At 34.9% G+C, this 24,907-nt stretch overlaps 4 protein-coding genes and 1 pseudogene across 6 annotated transcripts; 3 read left to right on the top strand and 2 right to left on the bottom strand.

Moving 5' to 3' along the window:
- Positions 1–684: 684 nt before the first annotated feature.
- Positions 685–2,202, bottom strand: LOC123196572 (annotated as a pseudogene).
- A 4,980-nt stretch (positions 2,203–7,182) lies between these two features.
- On the top strand, positions 7,183–14,456 carry LOC123195396 (protein STRUBBELIG-RECEPTOR FAMILY 3-like). 3 transcript variants are annotated; one of them, XM_044609075.1, is made up of 17 exons: positions 7,183–7,734; positions 7,856–8,032; positions 8,301–8,430; positions 8,533–8,604; positions 9,136–9,201; positions 9,308–9,379; positions 9,477–9,548; positions 9,638–9,709; positions 9,786–9,851; positions 9,996–10,061; positions 10,215–10,600; positions 10,706–11,115; positions 11,484–11,755; positions 12,248–12,386; positions 13,204–13,340; positions 13,470–13,626; positions 13,946–14,456. In XM_044609075.1, the coding sequence occupies exons 2-17, from the start codon at positions 7,915–7,917 to the stop codon at positions 14,042–14,044; spliced, it is 2,334 nt and encodes a 777-aa protein (XP_044465010.1). In that variant the 5' UTR covers positions 7,183–7,734; positions 7,856–7,914; the 3' UTR covers positions 14,045–14,456. The 3 variants fall into 3 exon arrangements, with proteins under 3 accessions (XP_044465010.1, XP_044465009.1, XP_044465011.1); XM_044609074.1 differs by having other exon boundaries at positions 7,183–8,032; XM_044609076.1 differs by having other exon boundaries at positions 7,185–8,032; positions 8,556–8,604.
- A 1,432-nt stretch (positions 14,457–15,888) lies between these two features.
- Positions 15,889–19,230, top strand: LOC123196627 (pentatricopeptide repeat-containing protein At1g73710). The gene has a single exon (XM_044610679.1). It carries the CDS (start codon positions 15,967–15,969, stop codon positions 19,024–19,026), a length of 3,060 nt encoding a protein of 1,019 aa, XP_044466614.1. The 5' UTR covers positions 15,889–15,966; the 3' UTR covers positions 19,027–19,230.
- LOC123196629 (pentatricopeptide repeat-containing protein At1g03540) lies at positions 19,093–21,538 on the bottom strand. Its single transcript, XM_044610680.1, has one exon. It carries the CDS (start codon positions 21,440–21,442, stop codon positions 19,562–19,564), a length of 1,881 nt encoding a protein of 626 aa, XP_044466615.1. The 5' UTR covers positions 21,443–21,538; the 3' UTR covers positions 19,093–19,561.
- Positions 21,539–24,358: 2,820 nt separating this feature from the next.
- Positions 24,359–24,907, top strand: LOC123196026. The gene has a single exon (XM_044609908.1). The coding sequence runs from the start codon at positions 24,491–24,493 to the stop codon at positions 24,695–24,697; it is 207 nt and encodes a 68-aa protein (XP_044465843.1). The 5' UTR covers positions 24,359–24,490; the 3' UTR covers positions 24,698–24,907.

Genomic DNA, 24,907 nt, shown 5'->3' with positions numbered 1-24,907 from the left:
TAATTGCCACATGTCACATGATTAAATGTAACAATTAATACAAGTTTACAAAACTGACCATAAAAGAGCATACCCTTATTTAGAGGAGCAAGTTAAAATAGTTGGTAAATATTGTTAGACACATAGTCATTACCAGAGCCATAATGATCTTGACAAGTTTATCCGTTCATTGATAGAAAGTAAAGACACACAAAATCAATAAAAAAAGAAGACATTTCATGGATTTGTTATTAAAAAAGAAAAAAAAATACAGGCAACAGAGTAAACACATACAGCAGGAACCATAAAGTACCCTGTTACAGAATATCACCGGCATGGGAAAGAAACTGGAAAAGCTAGTGCTTCGGTTATGGTGTGGTAGTACCTTAAGTGGTTAGAAAGAGGACATTTGAATACAAGAGTAAAAAATGGGAATTATATGGTGCATTCAATGAGATGAATCCTTCAAATCCAAAACATGAGGCAGAACCTGTAATCATGCCTGATTTGAGCTGGGCATCACATTCTCTAGTTATACGTTTTTGACTTTAGAAGACATTGGATAAGATAAGGAAGAGTCTGTGAGAGTAAAAGTTGACTGAAGTAACATTTCACGTTTCTTATGCAAGGTTTACTTATTGTCCGATTCTTCATTTCTTTTTTGCACCTTCATTATAGTGTAGTCTTCATTTCATTTTCCATACATGTGAGTAAAAAATTTATTGTTAATTAGCATGCGAAGCATAAGGATATAAAACATGCTAATGAGTAAATACCATATCAAGTACAAAAAGAAAAGAAACTATTTACCATAGAAAGGTAACACATACCATATCCATGCCCAAGTACTCAATACTTCTTGAAGGCCTCAGAAGTAATACATTCAGATACCGGCATATGGTGCTACAGCCTGCAGCTCTCACCTACTCCGTAGTGCTTACAACTTGATCAGGTATTTCACCACAGCCTAACATTATTGAGGGCTTGGCAAGTGTCCCAGCAGGGGCGCATCCTTTGGCCATCATTAGAACATCCAAAGATTGTTTAAATTGGCACGGTGATCCCTCACAATAACCTGAAGCCCTCGAACTCTCTCAATATTGTGCGCAAAGACATCCAACACTGACTTTGCAGCTTCCTCCACACATCCACAGTGTCCATGAAAATCAGGAACTACTCCATCAATAAAACAAGCAACATTAGTCACACAGTCATGCTCAAAAATCTAACTTCTATCTTACCATAAAGAATCCTAATTACAAATCAACTCATGCCCTCCTTAAACCCACTAGATATAAGTATAGACTTGTTAAATGCATAAGCAAAATTAGAGAAAATCATATACTACAAGATACAAGAGTTCACACCCAATGCTTCTATAAGCATATTTGGTTTCAATTCCTTCAATTTCAACACCATCTTAGCAAAATAATTGCATCCTTGATCAGGCAAATCATCACGATCAAGGCTAGTTATTACCACATAATCCAAACACCATGAAGCAATTGCCTCGGCCACATTGGTTGGTTCATTCGGATCAGGTGGAGGAGGTGTTCGCGATTTCTTGACAATGCAAAACCTGAAATTCCAAACAATCTAATTAGTCAACATAAATACAAAAAATCCGGTATACTGAAACACAAACACCATAAAATAGATATACAACAAACCACCAGATAAAAATTTATCGATTAAACAAAAACACTATTCCCAGAAAGCAAATAAAACTAAATGGAACCAAGCTCGTAATTTCTAAATTGTAGTTCATTTCATTTCAAGTTGTTAAAAAACAGAAATGAAAAACACCTGCAGCTGCGAGTACAAGTATCACCCAAGATCATAATCGTGAACGTTGCTGTCTGAGTTTACCACCAGACCAGCATTCACCCAAATGAGGACACTTGACCTCTTCACACACAGTGTGAAGCTTCAAGTTCCTCAACTTTTTTCTTGATGTGAACAGACTTAGCTCCTCCAGGAATCGATTCTTTCATCCACTTGGGCTTGGGCAACGGCTTCTTCTTCGTAACAACTCCACAGAGTACGAATTGTTGGATTGAAGATCGACAAAATCGGACAGTATGAATACTCAGCGGCCAGGCGAACCCGTAGGCCTGCTAAGGTTTGAGGGAACCGAGAAGAAGATGGGTTTAGAGTCGGGTTTGAAGACGAAAATGCCCTTGCAGCGTTGAGGGCGCGAAATACAGTTGTGGTGAAGCGACATTACACGGTTTTTCTCTCTCTAATTTATTTAAGGGAGGATAACACAGAAAGAAACCCAAATCGTAAAAATCTGAACAAAGGTTTGGCGGAAAATCAGAAAGCCAAAGATGAAAATAGCAATGGGGTTGTAACGGTTGTTTTGGTTCGTTGGTGATGGTCCGTCAGTTTGTTCGATTCTGAGATTCAGTGTCAGGTCCTTTTGGGCCTCTACGGAGAGTTTAAAGCCCATGAGCCGTGACACGGGGAAGTCATTCCTTATTTTGATTCAACTTCGTTTATCGGGCTGCTGGGTTTATGCGTTTTAATATGCTTTGTACGTGATAATAAAATAGTTGCCCCCAATCCTCGCACATAGAGTTAAATTCGAATTAAATTTATTTAAATTTAAGTTTTATCTGAATAAATTAAAAATAATTTTAGTTTAAATAAATTTAAATTAGAAAGTTTAATATTTTTGAATTTAAGTTTTATAATGTTTAGTGCATCAAGCTTAAAAATTTTAAAAATTTAATATAAAATAATATTATTTTAATTAATAAATATTAAAAAATATTTCAATAATAAATTAAATTAAAAGCTCGATTGGAATGAATTCTTTTTAAATGAGTTCAAATTTAAGTTTGGTTTTATATAAATTAAATTGAATTTAGATTTGCCTCAATTTGAATAAAAGAGGCCATGGCTCATGGAGGACGTGGCAATGATGGTGCACCATGTATCACCTTCCAGCCAATTTTCTTCCTTTTCACGTGATAGCCATCAACTCCTCAACTTTTATTATTTACGTATCTAAAAAAGCAAATGCTTTACACACTCAACATTGATTTCTCGTTGCCTAACATTTTGTTTCTAGAGTTTCTGTCACCAGAATCTACACACGTGTATATAATATACCAGAAAATTTGGGTAACCATAGAATTAAGAGAAATTATAATAAATACATAAAACTAAAGGGTGTTAACAAAATTATCTAAAATTGTAAGGATTAAACAAACATATCCTCAATTTAAGAAATAACTAAATTGCCTTTATATATAAGCACCACATTTCCCATGGATTTACTGTTTAAATTCAGAGAAATATTTGGATCTCCCACAGGTCTTTCACAAACACAACGGGTTTTTGTCTTTTTTGTTAACTTTTCATGTTTTCTGACAATCAAAAATAACAAATAAAGATAATACATCATCTCACTTCTTGTTTGAATCAATTTATTGTTAGAAGTATTGAAATTTGAGGGAGATTTTGAGGTTTGAATGTTTAGGGTTCTAATTTTGAATAATGTATAAAATATTTTGATTCTTGGTTGTTTTGCTTGAATTTCTTGAGGGGTTTTGTGTTATTAAATGTGTAGATTTGATTTGTGTTGAAATTAGAGGCTGACATGATGATTTTTTACTGAAAAATGGGTTAGATCTATCGACGCTACAGTAATCTTTCATGAGCACCCACGGAGTGAGGGGAAATTTAGCATTTTCAAAATTTTAGGGGGAGGGGGAAAAGGGGGAGATCCATGGGGGTCCGTGGAAACTTTTACATTGAATCGTGGGGTAATATGTGAAAATTGTGGGTTGGGTGGAAATTGACTTTTTTTAAAATATAGTACCTATAGGAGACAAACTTTGAATGACTATAACTTTTGATCCGGGAGGAGTTATGAGCCTGTAATATATCAATGCGAAGCTCGTTTCGAACTCTATAATGAAAATCAACTTTGCTGGTTGCACCCAATTTGGAGGCCCAAATAAAACTATTTTAGTGTGTATTATGCAGTTTTTTTGTTTTATCAAATTTAAGATTTTCGGTTTTTATGATTTTGAGCTTGTTTGTGATCAGACTAGATTTTTTTGATATGCAGTTTTCAAATTTGACATTTGTCTCTTTAGTTTTGTGCTTTTCTAGACACATTTTGTGATGTAATTACGAAATTTCAGATCGATTTTTTGGTTTTTTCGTTTCTAAGAATGTGTAGTTTTTAAAATTTAGATCTATTTTTTTAGATTTTTGAGTAATTTTTTTATTGTTGACATTTTAAAGTATTTCAATATATCTATTTATTCTTAACATTTTATTTAAATCATTTATATATTGTGTAATATCAAAATACTTTCATATTTTTTAACATTTCATGTAACCCCTAAATTATTATCAAATATCCAAATGCCCCATTTACATGACATACAAACTGAATTTAACAAATAAAATTAAGTTTTGAATTAAGATTCATATAAATACTTTTTTCACAAATTGATTTTTTTATACTCGAATTCAAAAATACGAATTTTTTCTTTCCAAACGAATCCGTAGTAATTGATGTTAAGTAAAAATAAGATTGAAAGAGAGTGTTTAAGTGATATGAGAAGTATATGTAATGAGAGTGAGAAGAGTTATATAGATGTGGTAAATGGTAATATTGGTATTTTAAAAAAAAATAGGATATTTTTGTTTAAAAATAAAAAATAAATATTTTTATTTAATAAAAAGGTAAAACAATTATTTAATTTAATTTCCCTATAATGAAATTTATGGAAGGAGGGCCAATGATGGAATTATTTATAAGTACCTCTATCAATGATGATGGTATAGGCCAAACTGTCATGGCATTTCACTGCTGGAATGCTGGTATATTATACTTATCATCCAGCACAAATTGGGTCAAGCCACTTTCAGATAACAGCAGGGGATCCTTCTCCACCCTTCACTGTCACAATCATACAAATTTTGGTAACATTATATATATTTCACGCCTGACAAATTGGGTCAAGCCACTTTCAAATGACAGGAGGGGACCCTTCTCCGCCCTTTAAAATCACAATCATACAAATTTTGGTAACATATTATATATGTATACACACGCATGCACATAAAAAAAAAAATTATATATACTTATTTTGAATACATAAATATACACATATTTATATATGTTATTATATGAATAAATAATTTAAATTAAGAATAAAATAATATTCGATCATATGATAATACATATAAGTCTATACATAATTACGTACCTAAAATTATAATATTACTCATATGATAATAAATAATTTAACAACAACAAAAGGCAATAATTATAGATGTTAAATAGGCTGGGTCGGCCTGAGGCTTGACAAAAAAGCCCAACACGTTAAGATAGAGTTGAATTCGAGCCTAGTCGAGCTTGAGCTCGTGAAAGTCAAGCTCAAACTTGATTCGAATTCTGTTCGACTCATTTTTTGTTATTAAAACGACGTCGTTTTAATATATATTGGTCAAAACGATGTCGTTTTGTATTAAAATTTTTAATTAAAAAATTTGGCGAGTAGCTCGAACTCGACCGAGTTCAGTTAGGGTTGACTCATTTCCGGCTCGTTTGAACCGAGCTTAAACTCAAACTTGAACAGACTCAATTCGAATCTAACCATACATTAAAATCATCTAATACTATAACATGTCAAGCCAAACTTGTGGACCTTCTAGATTAGGTTGCGCCTTAAGCCTAGACACAAGGTTTGACCTGTATTGTTTACATAATTAATAAAAGAATTAAAAATTTAATTAATTAATTAATAATTATAATATAAAAAGTTATTTTTTATTAAAATTAATAGTTCAGCCTAGGTCAATCTTATATATATATTGAGTTGAGTCAGAAGTTTTATGAATTTTGTATGTCATTTCAATTCTGATAACTTATTACTATATAAATTTTAGATCCAACTTAGATATAAATTTGATGAATCGATCTGACCTATTAATGCTTCTAACAACTTCGCATCCAAATTTTGGTCCACCATTGGAAGTTTCATTTGTCTTTTCCTTGAGCCTTTGCTTCACATCCAACAAAAGCCAACATCGAAAGAAGCATTTATTGTGTGACAGCTTGAGAAAAAATGTAGACAAACCAAAAGAAATAACTATATGCTAGGATATTGATATCAAATATTGACTTAACCAAATAAATTATTTATTAATGTGTAAACCCAGACAAGGTGTGGGTGGCTTTCTATGTCTCGAAAATACCCTTTTCAGCGGTGATCTATTCCACTACCTTTACTAGGGTTGGATTCGAGCCGAGCCGAGCCGAGCCGAGCTCAGCTCGCCGCCAGCTCGGGCTCGGCTCGATTTTTTAATGGCCGGCTCGAGTTCAGTTCGTTTTCAGTTCGGCTCGGTTACGGCTCAATTCAGCTCGTTTTTCATATCAAAACGATACTTTTTTGTATATATATATGGATCAAAACGACGTCGTTTTATATAAAAAATTTTAAAAAAAAATATACCGAACCAATTTGAGCCAGCTCGAGCTCGATCGAGCCGAGCAGAGCCCGGCTCGTTTAGGGCTCGAACCGAGCTGAGCCGAGCTCAAGCTCGAGCTGACTCGATTCGAATCCAACCCTAACCTTTACTTTTTTAATGTCAACTGTGCTTGTGTGACCGGTGTTTTGTTGGAGAAAAATGTGTCATTGTGATTGCTTTCTTCCTCCTATTGTCTAGGTCTCTTTGATTTTAGTATTTGCAATGCTCATGAAAGCAAAATTTTAAAACGATCGCGGAAAGATAGTATGAGTAATAAAAGATGAGGGTTTATATATAAATAAATTTAAATTTAAATTTTTAATGATATATTAAGATTAAACTTTTAATTTATCTAATTTAATGATTATAAAATTAATTATTAGACCTAAAAAATATTCTTCATCAAGATCTGAATAAGGGTTTAGAGTTATTTGGATAGAGACTAATAATTCAAAAATTAGTGACCAAATTATCTTTTTTAACTTGGAGTTTTCATCATTTCGTCCACCAAACCTACAACATAATGACAATTTTCTGTGACGGTCAATTGACCCAATGGGCTGCCCCTTTTTTCGTCTGTTGGCCCAAATTTTCATTTTTTCTCCAAATTATTTATATATATATATATATATATATATATATATATATAATATAACTAATTGAGATGAAAAAGGAGAAATAAAAAGTAACATTATGGGGCATAAACAGGGTGTAAAATGGCCCCTGCCATTGCCAATCATTCAACAAAGCCCGTGAACTTTCTGTATGCATTCAGAAACTGGCGGCGACCACCAAAATCTTCAAGATTATGCCGCAGATACTTATTGAAAGAACAGTATGTTTACTAATCAGAGCACATTTTGCTCACCATGTGAAAGAGGATGGAGTTCAGTCAGGCTCACAGCGCGTGGAAACGATACAAAAAAATAATTCTGTAATAGGATATTTAATATTTGCACATTAGACAGAGTTGAAAAACTAAAACAAAATGCAATTTGAAGAGAGACATAGCTAGTGGAAAGGAAGATAGAAAGAAGAAAGAAAAGGGTTCCATTAGTTTCAGACAAATTTTCTCTCTTTCCACATTTTTTTAGCCTTTTTCTCTTCTTCTTTTATTTATTATATTTGACTTGCTTTATATATCTCTTCTTTGGCACAAGCCATTTAATCTTCATTTTCCAGAAGTCTTTTACTGTTCTCCTTCTTGTTGGGTTTATTTACTTCAATTATGCTTGCCATATCCTCTGCTTCTTCTTTGTAAGTCCATTTGTTCTTTTTTTTTTTTTTTGTGTCTTGGAAGTGGGTTGAGCTTGGACTGTTGTGAATATCTAAGATCATTACAAGCATGTTACTGCTTATGAGCTTTGGTTGGGTTTAGTTTTCAGATTGGAGAGTGTAGATTCAGCTAATGTTGTGGAACAAGAAATTTTGTGATTAATGAGGATGGAGAGATCTAGAATAAAGTGTATGAATTGGAACTATGTAGAGGCCATTGTGGGGTTTATGCTGATCTGGGCAGCGGGAATTTCGGTTGCTCTCACTAATCCCGGTGATGGTAAGCATGGTTTTTGGCTTTTCAGCATTTTCTTTTCTCTGTTCGTGTGCTAAGAAGATGAAAATAACATTGTACTCTTCATGATTTTTTCTCTTAAATTTTTGCTGTTTTCAACTCAAAACCTCCACTCAATTGTACGCAGGTTTATATCTTACAGTTACCTTTCTCATTTGAATGATGTGTTTGGTTATTTACAAATGTTTTAAGGATTACCGTATACTAATGGAGTTTGGAATCTTTTTTGTTTGCATTGGTTTGATTGAATCAGTTGCGGCGATTAATAACTTATATGTTGCACTCGGTTCACCTCAACTTCCCGGGTGGGTTGCCACTGGGGGAGACCCATGTGGTGAAAGTTGGCAGGGTGTTGTATGCAATGCTTCAGATATAATGAAGATGTATGGCAACCTCTTCTGTACTCTTTGCATTTAAAATATCTCTTGGCAATGTAAATATTCATCTCTTACATTTTGATTTTTTTTCTTTTTTTGATCTTATAGAGTTCTTAATGGTGCTAATTTAGGAGGAGAACTGGGCGATAGCTTGGATGCCTTTGCTTCCATCAAAGCAATGTAAGTGGGATTCTTTGGGTATATGTTTTTGTTCCCACCACCACTGCTATTAAGGTAAAAGAGCCCAGTCTTTTTCTCAGTGGCATTTCTCAGTCCCTTTGGATATTCATTTTAGGGAGGTTTTTCAAGCCAAAACGGTAACTTTGGCATGTATTCTGGCAGTTGTTCACAGCAAGAGGAAAGTGAAATGATACATGTGTATTGGTTTGGATATATAAGACCTTTTAGGGAAGTTAAGAATTGGCTCGACTTAACTCTTTGAAGTCAGTAAATTTATTTTCTTGATTTTAGAATTCTGGTGCACTAGTTGGCTGGGTGAATTATACCTCTCATATAATTCTCTGAACATTTTAATGGTTTGAGTTGGAATTTTCGATGACAAACTAACTCAATTTAAGGTGCATGGTGGTGTGAGTTTTTGTTTTTGGGTTGTATTGGATCATTATATATTGCACATGAAATGTATGATAGCGTTTCTGTTGATATATATGAAGATATTATCTCTAATTAATGTTTCATTTGTTTCTTCAGAGATTTAAGTAACAACCATATTGGGGGCAGTATCCCATCCGATTTGCCTGTTACCATGCAAAACTTGTATGTTATTCGTAAACTTTGGAATAAATATTTCTATCATATCTATTTAATCTGCTTGGTTAATGTTCTTATGCAAAAGTTATAATAGTCTCTACCTTTTTGTCAGTTTTCTTTCAGATAATGAGTTCTCTGGTAGCATACCAAGTTCTCTTGCATCTTTGTCTCTACTGACAGACATGTAAATTTTCCTGCTTTACTATAGTTTTGATGCTTAGTGGGAAATGCTTTCAGTTTCTTTAATTTGTTCCTAATCTTTATCTATTTATACCTTTCAGGTCTTTAAACAAAAATCTTTTAAGTGGAGAAATACCAGATTCCTTTGAATCCCTTGCAGGATTGATCAATCTGTAGGTTCATTGAAATTAACAAACTTTATGTTTCCAGTTCTAAATTTGCATTCAATAAATGGTTGATGGAGCCACTTGTGTTTATGCAGAGATTTATCTAGTAACAATTTGAGTGGGCAACTACCTACATCTCTGGAAAGTTTGTCACAACTGACAACTCTGTGAGTCTCCTTGATTAGCTTATTTATATTCCACCTATTATTTATATAGGGTCATAGCTAATTTCTCAGTTGGCAGACATTTGCAGAACAATCAACTGTCTGGCACCCTTGATGTATTACAAGATCTTCCATTGAGAGATTTGTACCTTTCTCAACCTTGTCTCATCTGATTGTTAGGATAAATTGCTAATTTTTATAGTTGCTTACATTTTCAAGAGTAATATTCTAGGGTGCTGAGAATATTTTGGATTTTTTTCATCTTATATTTGTCCCCCCTTTTCGACAGGAATGTTGAGAATAACCTGTTCTCTGGGCCCATACCTGATAAGTTGCTGCAGATCCCAAATTTCAGGTGAGAGTCAGTTCTTGGGCTTATGCTGTTAAATATGATGTCCAATGGAGAAATTCTTTATGATGTCTCTGGCTTTGCCAAACTCATGAAATGTTTTTTGGTATTACTATATTTTTTATGCTTTAGTTTCTAACATTGAGATACACTGTGCAGAAAAGATGGGAATCCATTTAATTCTACTGTTGGTCCACTATCTCCACCAACATCATCAACAACACCACCACTTTCTGGCTCACCACCTTCTCAACACACACCTGGAAGACAGGCTGATGAACCATCTTCTTCAGAAGAATCAAAATCTGGAGGGAAAAATTTTTTAACAACTAAAAGGGTTGTTTGGATATCAATTGCAGGAGTCATGTTGTTTGTAATTTTGGCATTAGCATTTTTGCTTTTAATGCCACAGTGCCTCAGAAGAAGGGAGGAAATTTTCAAGCAGCATCAAACACAACAAACACAAGTAGGTGTATATAGAGGCGATAGAGGAGAACTGAGGGATAATCAGCCATTGGCACAATCCACCAATCAAATGGAGAAAGGCAGATAAATTTGCTTCTAGTCTGGCATTCAGTTTAATATAAGTTATTTGTTGCAATTGTCACGTTTTAATTTATTTATAAGTTAAACAATGGTTTTGTGAACAGCTCCTAAGGCAGCAGTTGTTAAGCCGAAAGATGATCATCAATTAGAGATGGAAAGAAGGGGAGCAACTGCAAAGTCACTGAATGAACATGAAAGAAATGGCCGAGGGCTGGGATCAATACCAAAACAGGATGATTATGAGATAGACATGAGTGGAACAGATATGAGGTTTATGCTGCCTCCTCCTCCCCCTCCTCCACCACCTGTTGTTGATAAGGTCATTGCTAAACCAGTTGTATCTGCTGAAGCAACTACAACAAAGACTTCCACAAAAACAGCGAATCTTTCAACTATTGCTAGATCATTTACCATTGCATCCCTTCAACAATATACTAACAGTTTTTCTCAAGAAAACCTTATAGGTTCTGGCATGCTAGGGAGTGTTTATAGGGCACAGCTTCCTGATGGGAAGGTATGAGTTCAATTGAATGTTGGCTAATTTGAACTATGTTCTTTGTGAGCATTGTTTGTGTAACCCATCCTGGGCTCTCATTACCTTGGAAATTCTGTGTGATATCAACTATTTTCTTCATCAGTTTTGTTCTATTCTCTCTGGATTGCTCTCGTTGGTTATTTTGCTGATGTTACTCTTACTACCAATATATCTGCAATTGACAATTGTGATTTGATCTTGTACGTGGCAACTTGAATTTTTTGGAATCATATATACCTGCTTCTCTCCCATATGGCTTCTCTTTATTATTTTGAGCACTTCATTCTATATTATATGCATAGAATGGTTTTTTCATTGATGTGTGATAATTTTGGATGCTATTTTAGTTACTTGCTGTCAAGAAACTGGACAAGAGGGCCTCAAGTCAGCAGAAGGATGATGAATTTCTTGAATTGGTAAACAACATTTACCGAATCCGGCATGCTAATGTTGTTGAGCTCAAGGGTTACTGTGCGGAGCATGGACAAAGGCTTCTGATCTATGAGTATTGCAGTAATGGGACACTGCAGGATTTGCTACACTCAGATGATGAAGCGAAAAGAAATCTTTCTTGGAACTCCCGCATTAGGATGGCACTTGGAGCTGCTAGAGTGTTAGAGTGAGTTAAAAAAACCATAAGCTGATTGTTTCTGCACCTACTTTATAACTTCTCAGCTTGAATGGGTTCGTTTCTTAGATCTAGGACTCTTGGACAATTCAGATGGGAATTCTACTTACATTTCAGTTTAACTTTATTAAAGATGGAATGAAAACTGCAATTTTGTAAACCAAAGAGTCTTATTCTTTCAATAATTTGGGAGATACTTTTAATTAGGAAATTATTATTATTATTATTATTATTTTATAACAATATGTTACTTAGTTTTAGTGATCTTTTCTGATTTTGATATGATTAGGTTTCTCTATAAATAGAGTCAATTTGTTTAGGCAGATAATTAAAATTGTTGTTTTTTCTCTACCTGAGCTATTTACCTCTTTATTTTTATCATTCTTCTACTTTATTGGTTTTATTCTTGTTCTAAATTTACATTGTTATTGAAGTATTCACCCTTCAAATGGGTGATCTTATTCAATTGTTTTATTTGATCAGGTATCTGCACGAGGTTTGCCAGCCCCCTATTATACACAGAAATTTCAAGTCACTCAACGTTCTACTTGATGATGATCTTTCTGTGCGTGTCTCTGATTGTGGTTTGGCTCCTCTGATTTCATCGGTTGCTGTAAGTCAGGTAAGACAGAATGATGGGGAATTTAGAATTGTACTTTGGTAGTCTTTTTAGAAAGTTTTTCTTGAAGGATTTTAAATATATCTTACTTGTTCCTGATAGCAGGGTGAGGTTGCTTAGAAAAAGTAAACCCTTGGATGTGATTAGATCATAATTTGATTTAAAGCACAATAAACAAGAATGTACAGTTGTGAATGTCCTAGCTGTTGGGTTCTTTTCTTTGGATGATTTTTCTTCTTTTCAACTTTGCTTTTTTGACTATTGATCTTTCCTTGTCACTTTTCAATGGAAAAGAGAATTTAAGTTTCAAGGGCCAATCCACTTTAACTTTCAAGGACCTCCGCTGTGGCACTTGTGCCGAGGACATATATTCTTGTTCTGTACACCTTTGTGCATGATTTCTTGGGTTTCTTCTACTTTTGGAAGGAAGCAACTGTTTATCAAATGTCTTCTTGTTGATTGAGAGCCACCTGCCCCAGATTAGGACTTCCAAAAAATGAATTGGGCTTATAAAAAACTTTTGGCATGTATTTTTCACCATAAATGGCTCAAATTTTTGGTACAACACTTAGCATCTTCCGAACGAGGGGAGGTGGCTACTGGTACTGTGGAGATTCCAGAATTATCAAGGATACATCAGCTATACAAGCATTATTTGTATAAATTGTTATGAAATTTTGTTAGTTTTCAGTTTTTCACAATGATAGGAACCACAAAAACCAATTTTCATGTGCAAAATGAATTTCATTGTCTTCATTAGATGAAACTGAGTTTGTTTTGGGTATGAAGCTCAATCATGTCTGAGGCTATTTTACTTCAGTTATCAGGACATCTGCTAGGAGCGTATAGTTATGGAGCTCCAGAATTTGAGTCAGGAATTTATACTTGTCAGAGTGATGTTTATAGCTTTGGAGTAGTTATGTTAGAACTCTTAACAGGGCGGACATCATATGACGGGTAAGAGGTTGAACCATTTTATGTATTTGTGATATTGTGCCATTATTTCTCAGACTTTAGTTTACTGTTTTAAATGGACTTCCTGTTTCTTATCAGTTTCTGGATTGTATTCTTAACCATGTTTTGTAGGACACGAAATCGAGGGGAGCAATTTCTTGTGAGATGGGCAATTCCCCAGCTTCATGACATTGATGCATTGTCTAGGATGGTTGATCCTTCTCTCAATGGAGAGTACCCTGCTAAATCATTATCACACTTTGCTGACATTATTTCCCGTTGTGTTCAGGTGGGTATTTCATTCTTTTCTATGGGTTGCTGATTTGTACTTCTGTTATCTTAGTTGGAAGATGTTTTGCCTGTAACTTAGGTTCCAGAAATTGTTCTACTTGTTAGTTAGACTCTGTTAAGAATCAAGACAGAATGCTCTGAACTCAAGAAACCTGAAAATTTTGGGGCCTTTTCTTCTTTCAATGGTTCTTTTAACCGTAATTTTGAAAGGATAATACTAGGACTGATACTTATTTGAACTGTGAAGAACAAAGCTTTCAAAATTCGCAATTGTTTTTTGCAGTATGTCAGTGCCTAACATGACACGTATTTTGCAGTCTCAACCAGAATTCAGGCCTCCAATGTCTGAAGTCGTCCAGGATCTAGTAGACATGATTCAAAGAGACCGCCGCAGCAATGAATCAGTTGGAGACTGACCTAAATTAGGAAACAAAACTTGTGGTTTCAGCTTGTGAATCATGGTGAAGTTGGATAGATTTTGATCTGCCAGATTAACAATCCGGAAAAAAACCACCGTAAAAAGGCTACAACAGATGCCCCAACTAACACATCAACGGTTCACATTCCACGCATTTTACATTTACCCCTCAGCGGAGTTTACAAGGTAAATTTGATGAAGAACCCTTGTTGCAGTGACCCCAACATTGAGATTCTTGAGGTCAATTAGTTTTTGATGATTTTAGTTGTCGATTCGTCATTAGCTCAGAGATGTAGTGATCCTATTGTTTCATACTATTATTTGTTACCAATTCTTGATGTTCAAATTTGTTTTGTGTTGAATGCTCGTGTTTTGGTGTATCATAATTTACATACCTCTTTCTTTGGCCATTGTTAATGTAAGCTTTATATATTTGGCAAGATTATGGAAGACTGATGTGTTATGCACCAATTTCTGTCCCTTTCTTTACATTTAGTTTATGAAAAATTTCAAACTAAACCAATAATAATGGTCCGTAGTATCTCAGACTAATTCACGGTTTGGTTTATGAAATAACTAAACCAATAAAAATGGTCTGTAATATCTCAAACTAGAAAAAATTACGATATGTTTCAAATCAAATCAAATTAAAATTCTGATATTTTTAGATAAATTTTATATTGACAAAATACGTAAAAGACATTGGGTTTGTTTATATATTTCACTAGGGTTGGATTCGAGCCGAGCTAAGCTCAAGCATGAGCTCGGCTCGGTTCACATATAGTTGAGCTAGAGCTCGTTGAACTCGTGAAAATCAAGCTTGAATTTGGCTCGTTTTTCGTTATTAAAACGATGTTGTTTTAATACATATTGGCAAAATGATATTATTTTGTATCAAAATTTTTAATTAAAAAATCTGACGAGTAGCTCAAGCTCGGCTAGGGCCGGCTCGTTCTGACTCGACCGAGCCGAGCTTAAGCTGGCTGGGTTTGAATCCAGCCCTATATTTCACATCACTTAGAGATGAAAATATTTGACTGGTTAAATAGTTTATGAGCTCTTTAAGTTCTAAAGATGTGTTATGGGTTACAAAATCACTTTGGATTGTGTCCAATCTTGAAAGTAATGGTATCAGAGCTATTGGTATCAGAGTCTTGACTCTAATGGTATTAGAGTTGTTGATTTTAGAGTCGTTTTATATATCTTCTTTAACTTTGCCAAAACACGAGAAATGATAGATAGTGTATTCAAAGTGGATAATATTTTGATAGTGGATCAGGTTATTAGACTTGAAATATTACAAAAATATTCTTTTAAATATTTAATTAATTTAGTTTAAATAAAAAAATTTTCTTCCCATCTTTTTCTTTTTCTTTTGTTTTCTCAATTTTTGTTATCCAAAAACACCTAAGAAGAATTTAATAAATTTGGGTGTGTTTGGGGTTTGAGAAACAAAAGACACATTAGAGTTTCTTGTCTGCAGAATATTTGAGTGAGAAAAGATAGATCCGTCCACGATGTAAAGATGATTACAAGAGGAGAGAAACAACCATACCAACGATTTTTTATAATTTTTAGTTTTTATAATTATTAACTAAAGTAGGTGCAAAATTAAATTTTAAGGAGTTGGGAGGGTGCAAATATATTTAACTAAAAACGTCAGATACTTTTGTTTTCCATTAACTTTATAAAAATTTTCATAAATTTTATAAATAATTTTAATAAATGGGTGGGAAAATAAACTTTTCAAACTTTAATAGGCGAAAATGCTTCATCAAAGTTTTGGGTGGGACATAGAAATTCGGCAAATTAAAAATCAGAAACTATAATAACTTCTTCAACCAACCGTCTCGCTTCGCCCTCTGAATTTACTAAGCCCTAAACCCTATTTTGCCCATAAATCCGTTGCAGTCAAAAACCATGCTTCAATTTTGTAGTTCCAGAGAATTGGGTCATGAAACTCTCAGGCATCATTGCTGTTCACCAAGTAAGCTTCATTCTTTTCCCTCTCCTTACAAAGCTGGGGTTTTTGTGGGCTTTATTAATCTCGGTAACCTAAAGTATGCTAAAACACAACACATCCCTAAGCTCCTTACGGTAAATATAGATCAAAGCTTTGAAAGAAGCGTAAAACATTCACAGGCCAAGAAGCAGAACCCAAGAGCGTCGAGGGTTTCTGTTGACTCAAAATCTTCACTCCCGCCTACTAAAAACTCTTCAGTTGATGGTAGGAGAAAGAAGTATGGAGGCGTCTTGCCTACGATTTTACGCGCTTTAGAGTCTAATGATGATTTAGAAAATACCCTTAATACGTTTTGTGACAATCTTAGTCCGAAAGAACAGACTGTGGTTCTTAAAGAACAGCGCAGTTGGGAGAGAGTTATTCGTGTTTTTGATTTTTTCAAGTCACAAAAAGAGTATGAACATAATGTAATTCATTACAATGTTGTGCTTAGAGCATTGGGTAGAGCTCAAAAATGGGATGAATTAAGGCTCTGTTGGATTGAAATGGCACAGCACGGTGTTATGCCCACCAATAATACTTATGGAATGCTTGTTGATGTATATGCTAAATCTGGTCTTGTTAAAGAATCACTGTTGTGGATTAAACATATGAGACTAAGAGGAATTTTCCCTGATGAGGTTACAATGAACTCTGTTGTTAAGGCTTTGAAGGATGTTGGAGAGTTTGATAGGGCTGATAGGTTTTACAAGGATTGGTGTGATGGGCGGGTTGAATTGGATGATTTTGAATTGGACTCAACTGTTGATTTTGATAATGGATCTGTCTCTGCACCAGTTAGTTTTAAGCATTTTCTGTCAACTGAACTTTTCAGGAAAGGTGGGCGAAATCCTATTCCAAGGAGCATGGATTCATTGGACATAGAAAATTCTATTAGGAAGCCTAAACTAACATCTACCTATAATACGCTGATTGATTTGTATGGGAAGGCAGGTCGTCTTAAGGATGCAGCTAATATATTTGCTGAAATGTTGAAATCTGGGGTTGCAATGGATACAATAACTTTTAATACTATGATCCATACCTGTGGAAGTCATGGGAATTTATCAGAGGCAGAATCTCTGCTTAATAAGATGGAGGAAAGGTGTATATCCCCTGATACAAAGACATATAATATTTTTTTATCTTTGTACGCAGATGTGGGGAATATTGATGCTGCCCTAAAGTGTTATTGGAAGATCAGGGAGGTGGGCCTTTTCCCTGATGTTGTAACTCACAGAGCTGTTCTTCATGTTTTATGTCAGAGGAAAATGCTACAAGAAGTGGAAGCCATAATTGAAGAGATGGAGAAATCTGGACTGCCTATTGATGAGCATTCTCTTCCTGGAATTTTAAAGGTGTATGTTGATGAAGGATTGCTTGAGCAGGGGAAGGCACTTTTCAAAAAGTGCCAGTTGGTTGGTGGGCTGTCTTCAAAGACTCTGGCAGCAGTTATAGATATATATGCTGAAAAAGGGCTTTGGGCTGATGCTGAGGCAGTGTTCTATTGTAAGAGACATATGGCTGGTCAGAAGAAGGATGTTGTTGAGTATAATGTTATGATTAAAGCTTATGGCAAGGCAAAGCTTTTTGATAAAGCTTTTTCTCTTTTCAAAAGCATGAGAAATCATGGAACTTGGCCTGATGAATGCACCTATAATTCTCTTGTTCAGATGTGTGCTGCAGGTGATCTAGTAGATCAAGCAGTGGAACTTTTAGCTGAAATGCGAGGGGCATCATTCAAACCTCAATGTTTGACCTTCTCTTCTGTCATTGCATCTTGTATTCGTCTCGGGCAGATATCTGATGCAGTTGATGTCTTTGAGGGAATGGCAATAGCTGGCGTAAAACCTAACGAAGTTGTTTATGGCTCCTTAATCAATGGGTTTGCTGAGGCTGGGAACGTTATAGAAGCTCTGAAATATTTCCGCATGATGGAAGAAAGTGGATTGTTGGCAAATCAGATAGTATTGACGACCCTTATCAAATGTTACAGTAAGATTGGATGCTTGGAAGAAGCTAAAAAAGTCTATGAGAAGATGAAGGATATGGAAGGGGGTCCAGATATTGTCGCATCAAACAGTATGATCACACTTTATGCAGATCTTGGTATGGTAAGTGAAGCCAAATTTATTTTTAACAATTTAAGAGAAAAGGGTCAAGCAGATGGAGTCTCATTTGCAGCCATGATGAGTCTGTATAAGAGCATGGGGATGCTTGATGAAGCCATTGAAATTGCGGAGGAGATGAAACTGTCAGACTTATTAAGGGATGTTATTTCTTACAATAAAGTGATGGCATCTTTTGCTACTAATGGTCAGTTACGTGAGTGTGGAGAATTATTGCATGAGATGGTAACTAAAAAGCTTTTGCCTGACAATGGGACCTTAAAAGTATTGTTTACTGTATTGAAGAAGGGAGGATTTCCAATTGAAGCTGTAAGTCAGCTAGAGTCTTCTTGCCAGGAAGGGAAACCCTATGCTATAGAAGCTGTCATCACCTCCGTATTTTCAGTAGTGGGTTTACATGCTTTAGCTCTTGAAACCTGTGAAACTTTCATTAAAGCTGAAGTGGCTCTTGATTCTTTCATCTACAATGTTGCGATATATGCTTATAAGTCCTCGGGACAAAATAACAGGGCATTGAACGTATACATGAAAATGCTGGATGAGGGCCTTGAACCAGACCTTGTTACATGTATTAATCTAGTAGGTTGTTATGGAACTGCTGGCTTGGTTGAAGGTGTGAAGAGGATACATAGCCAATTAAAATATGGAGCGATGGAACCCAATGAGTCCTTGTTCAAGGCTGTGATTGACGCTTACAAAAATGTAAACAGGCAAGACCTTGCTGAACTAGCTAGCCAAGAAATGAAAATTGCGTTAGAACCTGAGAAACATTCTGATTATGAATTTCAAGAGCAACATTCTGATCATGAATTTCAAGAGGAATCTGAGGGAACTTTTCCAGTGCTATAGAATTTACTGCCTGGTCTGTTTGAGGTGATTAGCTGATAGTGTAAGAACTGTGTATCTGCAGCATTCTTCAAGAACCGAAAACTGTGTATATGTTATTGCTGCAATAGATAACAGCTGGAAAATTGTAACTTTATTTTAGCTACATCAATATTAAGTTGTACACTCTTTCATAATTGAATAATGAGTTTTGCTTCTTCTGTTGAATACTATGACTGCTTCATTCTTTAAATAAATCCTCCGCCGTTTGCCAATCTCAACTTTATCAGCTACATGATGTTCTTATTCTTTTGTAATACTGCTCAGTTGGTCTTTCTTTCGCTTTCACAATCACGCTTAGCAAAATAATATATTCTAACAACCATCCCTTTCCACAATCAGAAACCTAAGAACTTGAATAATTGGTTTTTTCGTGCATACGTGCCGCCCATATCATCCAACTCAGGACCTGCATTAGTCCTAGTATCAATCCAAATCTTGCCTGGAACCTTCTAAACCTCTATTAATCTTAATCTTGAATCTCCTCGCCATCGGAAAGTCATCCATGCGCCTGGAATTTTTCACTTTCATTGCAACTCAACTCATTCATATTAAGATTCAGATTAGTGTTAGTTTCGATCCGGCTCTTGCCAGTCATTTTCTTAACCCCTCTATTTTTCATTAACCGCCTAATCTTCAAGGCATCGGTCCACCGACCCACTGCTCTATAGACATTAGCTAGAAGAACATAACTTAAATGATTGTCAGGTTCCAGTTCCATCATCTTCTTTGCAATGCGCTCGGCAGCAACAGCATCTGTACATGTTGTGCAAGCACCAAGAAGCACAACCCAAAGAGATGAATCATCTCTACAATCTGCGTTCTCTATCAAAGTTTCAGCTTCTACTAATAACCCAGCACGGCCAAGGAGATCAACCATGCAATTGTAATGCTCAATTCCAGGTTTAATCCCATATTCCTCAGTCATTACGGAAAAATATTTTCGCCCTTCATTTACCAAACCTGCATGACTACAAGCAAAAAGAACACCAATAAAACTTATATAATCAGGATCAGTCCCCTTCTTAATCATCTCATGAAAAATTCCTAGAGCTTCTCCACCTCTCCCATTCTGAGCAAACCCACAAATCATTGTGTTCCAAGTTATCAAATTTCTAACAGACATATGTGCAAAAATTCGATATGCAAAATCAATAGAACCGCATTTTGCATAAAGATCTACTAAAGCTGATTCTACAATAACATCTCTCCAACCACCCCTTCTCACATACTGACAGTGCACCTCCTTTCCCATCCTCACAGCTGCCAAACCAGCACAAGCACGAAGAACAGTTCCAAAACTGTAGAGATCGGTCTCTTCCATTTGCCTAAAAATCCTAATAACAGTCTCAAAGTTTCCACTTTGACAATATCCCCCAAGCAATGCAGACCAAGAAACAGAATTTCTTACCAGCATCCTATCAAAAACACATTGAGAGTCGTCAACCAATCCACATTTTCCATACATGTCAACAAGGCTACTGTCAACAAATATGTTTCCGCATAGACCCGAAGTAATAACCACAGAATGTGCTTCTTTACCCTGTTTTAACCTACCTAAATTGCCACAAGCGGTCAACACCGTCCCAAATGTATAACCATCAGACAAAAAACCATGTTTCTTACGCATCAAATAAAAGAATCCCAATGCCTCTTCGTACAAACCATTCCTTGTAAAAGACGAAATTACAGATGTCCAACAAATGGTATCCGGTGCAAGCAATTCATCAAACAATTGGAGCGCGTCCATTGATTCATTATTCCTTCCATACATATCAATCAAGGCACTAGAAATAACATGATTCGAATCAAACCCACATACTATAATCACTCCATGAAAGCATTTACCAAGCCTGAGAAAACCAAGCTCTGAACAAGCCTTTATCACAGCCGATAAAGTGAACCCATTTGGTTCAACATCAAACCCTAACATTTTCCAAAACAATTCAAGCGCATTGTTCGGTTGACCTATTTTAATATACCCTGTTATCATTGAAGTCCAAGAAATAACATCTTTAACAAACAGCGTGTCAAAAACTTTCTCGGTCTCATCAAAATCAGGTCCCAACTTAAAATACAAAGAAAGCAAACTATTGCCGACGAATCGGTCAGTTTCAAGACCGGATTTGACGACATGGCCATGGATTTGGAGGCCGTGATTAAAGGACGGGACTTTGATACAAGTTTGCAAGAGAGAAGCGTATAGGATTGGTTTCTTGAGAGAAGTTCCGTTGGAATCTATTGAGTTTAGGAGTTTAATGGCATCAAAAAGCGCACCGGATTTGCAGTGGTGGAGGATTTGGGCTGCTTTGGTTGATGCAATTTGATAGGTTTTGGGAGTAATGGGGGAGGTGCAATATCGTTTGAAGAAGAGCTTCATGAAAATGAACGAGGACTGAGGAGTAAAGAATTTGAAAATGGTAACGGTTTTAGGGTTTTGGTGGTCAACTGCCCGCCATGTTTAGTTCGGTTCAAGTGTAGCACGCTAATAATCCTATGCGGTAAGGTGTTGCATGTAGTCTGGCATTTTTTTTTTTGTTTTGCCAAAATTTACTTATTCAACCGCTTGCCCCGGCTTATGTTAAGTAGTGATATGTGCATAATAAATTATATAAATTTATTCATATATGATCAAATTAAATGATTTTAAAGTAAGTAAAAAAATGAAAAATCATAAGTTATTAGTTCAATTTATACAGATAAATTAATATATTTTGTTTACACGAATAATTTTATTCATTTGTATTTCACACCAATTTTAGATGTTACCTCAGGTTTATAGTATCTTCTATCACCAACTAAAAATAAATAATTGTTTTTAAAGGGTATTTTAAATAGTAAAAAAAGGGAAACTTCAACGGTAAGAGTAAGCGTTAGAGACTCATCAACGACATATCAAGATTAAATTGTATAATCGAATATTAGATTCAGAGTTTCACCTTACCATTTTAATTTTTAGGGTTATTTGAGTTGTATTTACAAATTTCTTTTGATGGATTATTACACACTATATTATGTTTATTTTGTATTGAACATACATCTTACAATACTCGTGATGATGTTAAGGGCATTTTAGTCATTTAATAAATATTTTAAATTTCTCTCATTAATAATAAGTGTTTATTATGCCATTTGATCAAACATAATAGCACTTTTCCTCTAAATAGTAGTACTTTTATACAAATGTAACGTTGCTGAGTGAGACTCACACCTTTATCAGATTTCTGCATGGTGACAAAATCATTTAAAATCAAAATTAATTTCAAACTTGATTTTACTAATAATATATTCTAAATCTATTTTATTATAAAATTATTAAAAAATTAAATGGCTAAATCTCAACCGTCAAAACTTTTATTTCAAATACATAAAATTTATGCCAAATGGCTAAATCTTAACAATATAAACAACAAAACGTAAAAAAAGGAGCCCTACTAACATATTTCCATTTTAATAGCAATAAAATGACTAATCATTGGAAATTTTGTCGAAAATCATTACATGCGATTTTTCCTTACCATGCGGGTTGTTATATATATGTGTGTGTATGTGTGACGCATGAAAAACTTAAATACTCACTTAAGTTTTTGTTCGTTGTTACACGTTTAAGAATTTTTTATTAAAATTAAGAGATAAAATTGTTGTTTTATTAGTAATATTAAAATAATTAAAATTTTATTTCATTTTCCCTCTTTAGTTTGAAAAACTAACAATTTTCTCTTAAAATTAAGTTTTAAAAAATTCACTTTTCCTTTTAAAATATCAAACATAAAATTCGATTACTTTTTTCTGATGAATAACAACCCTCTCCTAACGAAGGCATCGTCGTCGTTCAACGAAGGACAACACATCATCCTTCAACAAAGATCGGGGTGAAGTTGCGGGCGGCCGAAGAGAGGAAGAAAAAAACCTTAGAGATTTGGAGGGAGGGGAGTCACCTTTTAAAGTTTAGACTTAGGGTGAAATTTAATTTTCAAAACTTGAGAAAAAAATAAAATAAAATTTTATTTTTTAATATTACTATTAAATAACAGTTTTGCCCTTATATTTAATGACAATTTTATCAAAAGTTTATGAATGGATGGATGTTTGAGTTTTTCATTTGTCACAGATGTATTTTTGAGATTAAGTCAAAACTTAGGTTGGAAAAAGTACTTTGGTCTTCAATAGAATCCTAAACTTCCATTCGTAATTTTTTTAAAACCTAAATACTCATTATTTTATTAAAATTCATTATTAAAGGATAAAAATTTTATTTAGCTAAAAATATTAAATAAACTAATTAATTATTATATATATTTTTTAGTTTAAAATTTTAATAATTTCTCTTTACTTAAAGTTTGAAAAGTAATCATTTTCCTTATTTTTTAACTTGTTGAAAATGGCCGAAGAGGGAAAGAGAGAGATGTCGAGAGGGAGAGAGAATGTGCCAGAGCAGGTGAATTTTGCCATCTTCGGCAAGTTAAAAAACCCTAAAGGAGAAATATGTTGCAAATTTAATTGAAATAACTTAGGGCTATAATTGAGAGATATAAAATTTGTGTAATTGGAATTCTAGAATGATATAAAGAAGAAACGAAAGTTGAAATTGAGAAAATGAAGCTGCCTTTTATTAGAGAAAATTGACAGCACAATGCTTCAGTTGAAAGGGTTACAGCAAAATGAAAAGGGGGAAGGGCCTTTATACAGACAAATTCTCCCGTCAGTCTCCATCCTGATTTATTGCACCCCCACCAAGTTTTTCTAAATTTTCTGCTAGGCTTCTTCTTCTATTGAACGCATTCCCATTCTATTTTTCAAATTTGACTGCATGTGGTGGAAAATCCATAGATATGCAACAAAATAATTATTTTTTAAACTTTAAACAAAAAAAAAAATTATATTTTTAAATTAATTGGGGGAAATATGATACTTTTTTTTTTTTGGGAGGGAATAAGCGTTTTGGCCCTCTGATTACCGACTTTTCCTTTTCTTTCATTAATATCATCACAACTCAAATTCAACACGTAAACGATAAGCCTCTGTCACCATCGAACAACTGTCTTTCACATTCCCTATTTCAGGAAAATTCTGCTGTATTTCCGGTGGACCACGTCATCACTACCATTCTAACTCATTTCCACGTGTACAGCCCAGATACAACCTCATCTACCATGACTCTACTATACTTGCAGTCCACTAAACCTCGGACAACTTCCCATACCAGGTCATCAATCCAACGGTCGAACTCAAAATACTTAACGAAAGTTGGTCGATCCTTATCTCACTCAGGCATTTATAAAGGACGCCGCTCAGCTTCAACCAACCAACCAACCAACCAACACTCTCCTCCTGAACTGAAAAACTACCAACACAAAGTAGCTATTAACAACCAAAATTTCGCGGAGAAGAAGAAAGCCGAAACATTCAAATTACAGGCTGAATCATTATGGTTTGCTTTTGTTTTCTGGTTGATCAGACACGTAAAGTGCGTAGAAGCAAGCCGGCAGCCGGGTTTTGCTCGAGGTGCGGTGCTGGAGCTAGCGTAGCTGACATTAAAACAGCCACAAGATTCTGCTACGTTCCATTTTATTGGAAATCTTGGAGAGCTATTATGTGTACTTTCTGTGGAGCCATTCTTCGATCTTACCGATAGTTTTGGACTCGGATACATGAACTCGAAAGAACAGAGGTTTTATATATATGCTGAAGGGCTTCAAATTAAAATCTTAAACCACCGAGTCCCGGCCGAGACTCTCCATCTTGACGAACGGGGTTTCTGAATCGGCTGGCCACTAGAGTTTTGATGTCATATAAGTGCTTATATGTAGCTCGAATTTATCATGTAAAGTATGAACTTCTATTA

Source organism: Mangifera indica, chromosome 14 (genome assembly GCF_011075055.1).
Source record: "Mangifera indica cultivar Alphonso chromosome 14, CATAS_Mindica_2.1, whole genome shotgun sequence".
NCBI lineage: Eukaryota > Viridiplantae > Streptophyta > Magnoliopsida > Sapindales > Anacardiaceae > Mangifera > Mangifera indica.
The sequence above is the reverse complement of the archived record's forward strand: the minus strand, read 5'-3'. Positions and strand labels throughout refer to the sequence as shown.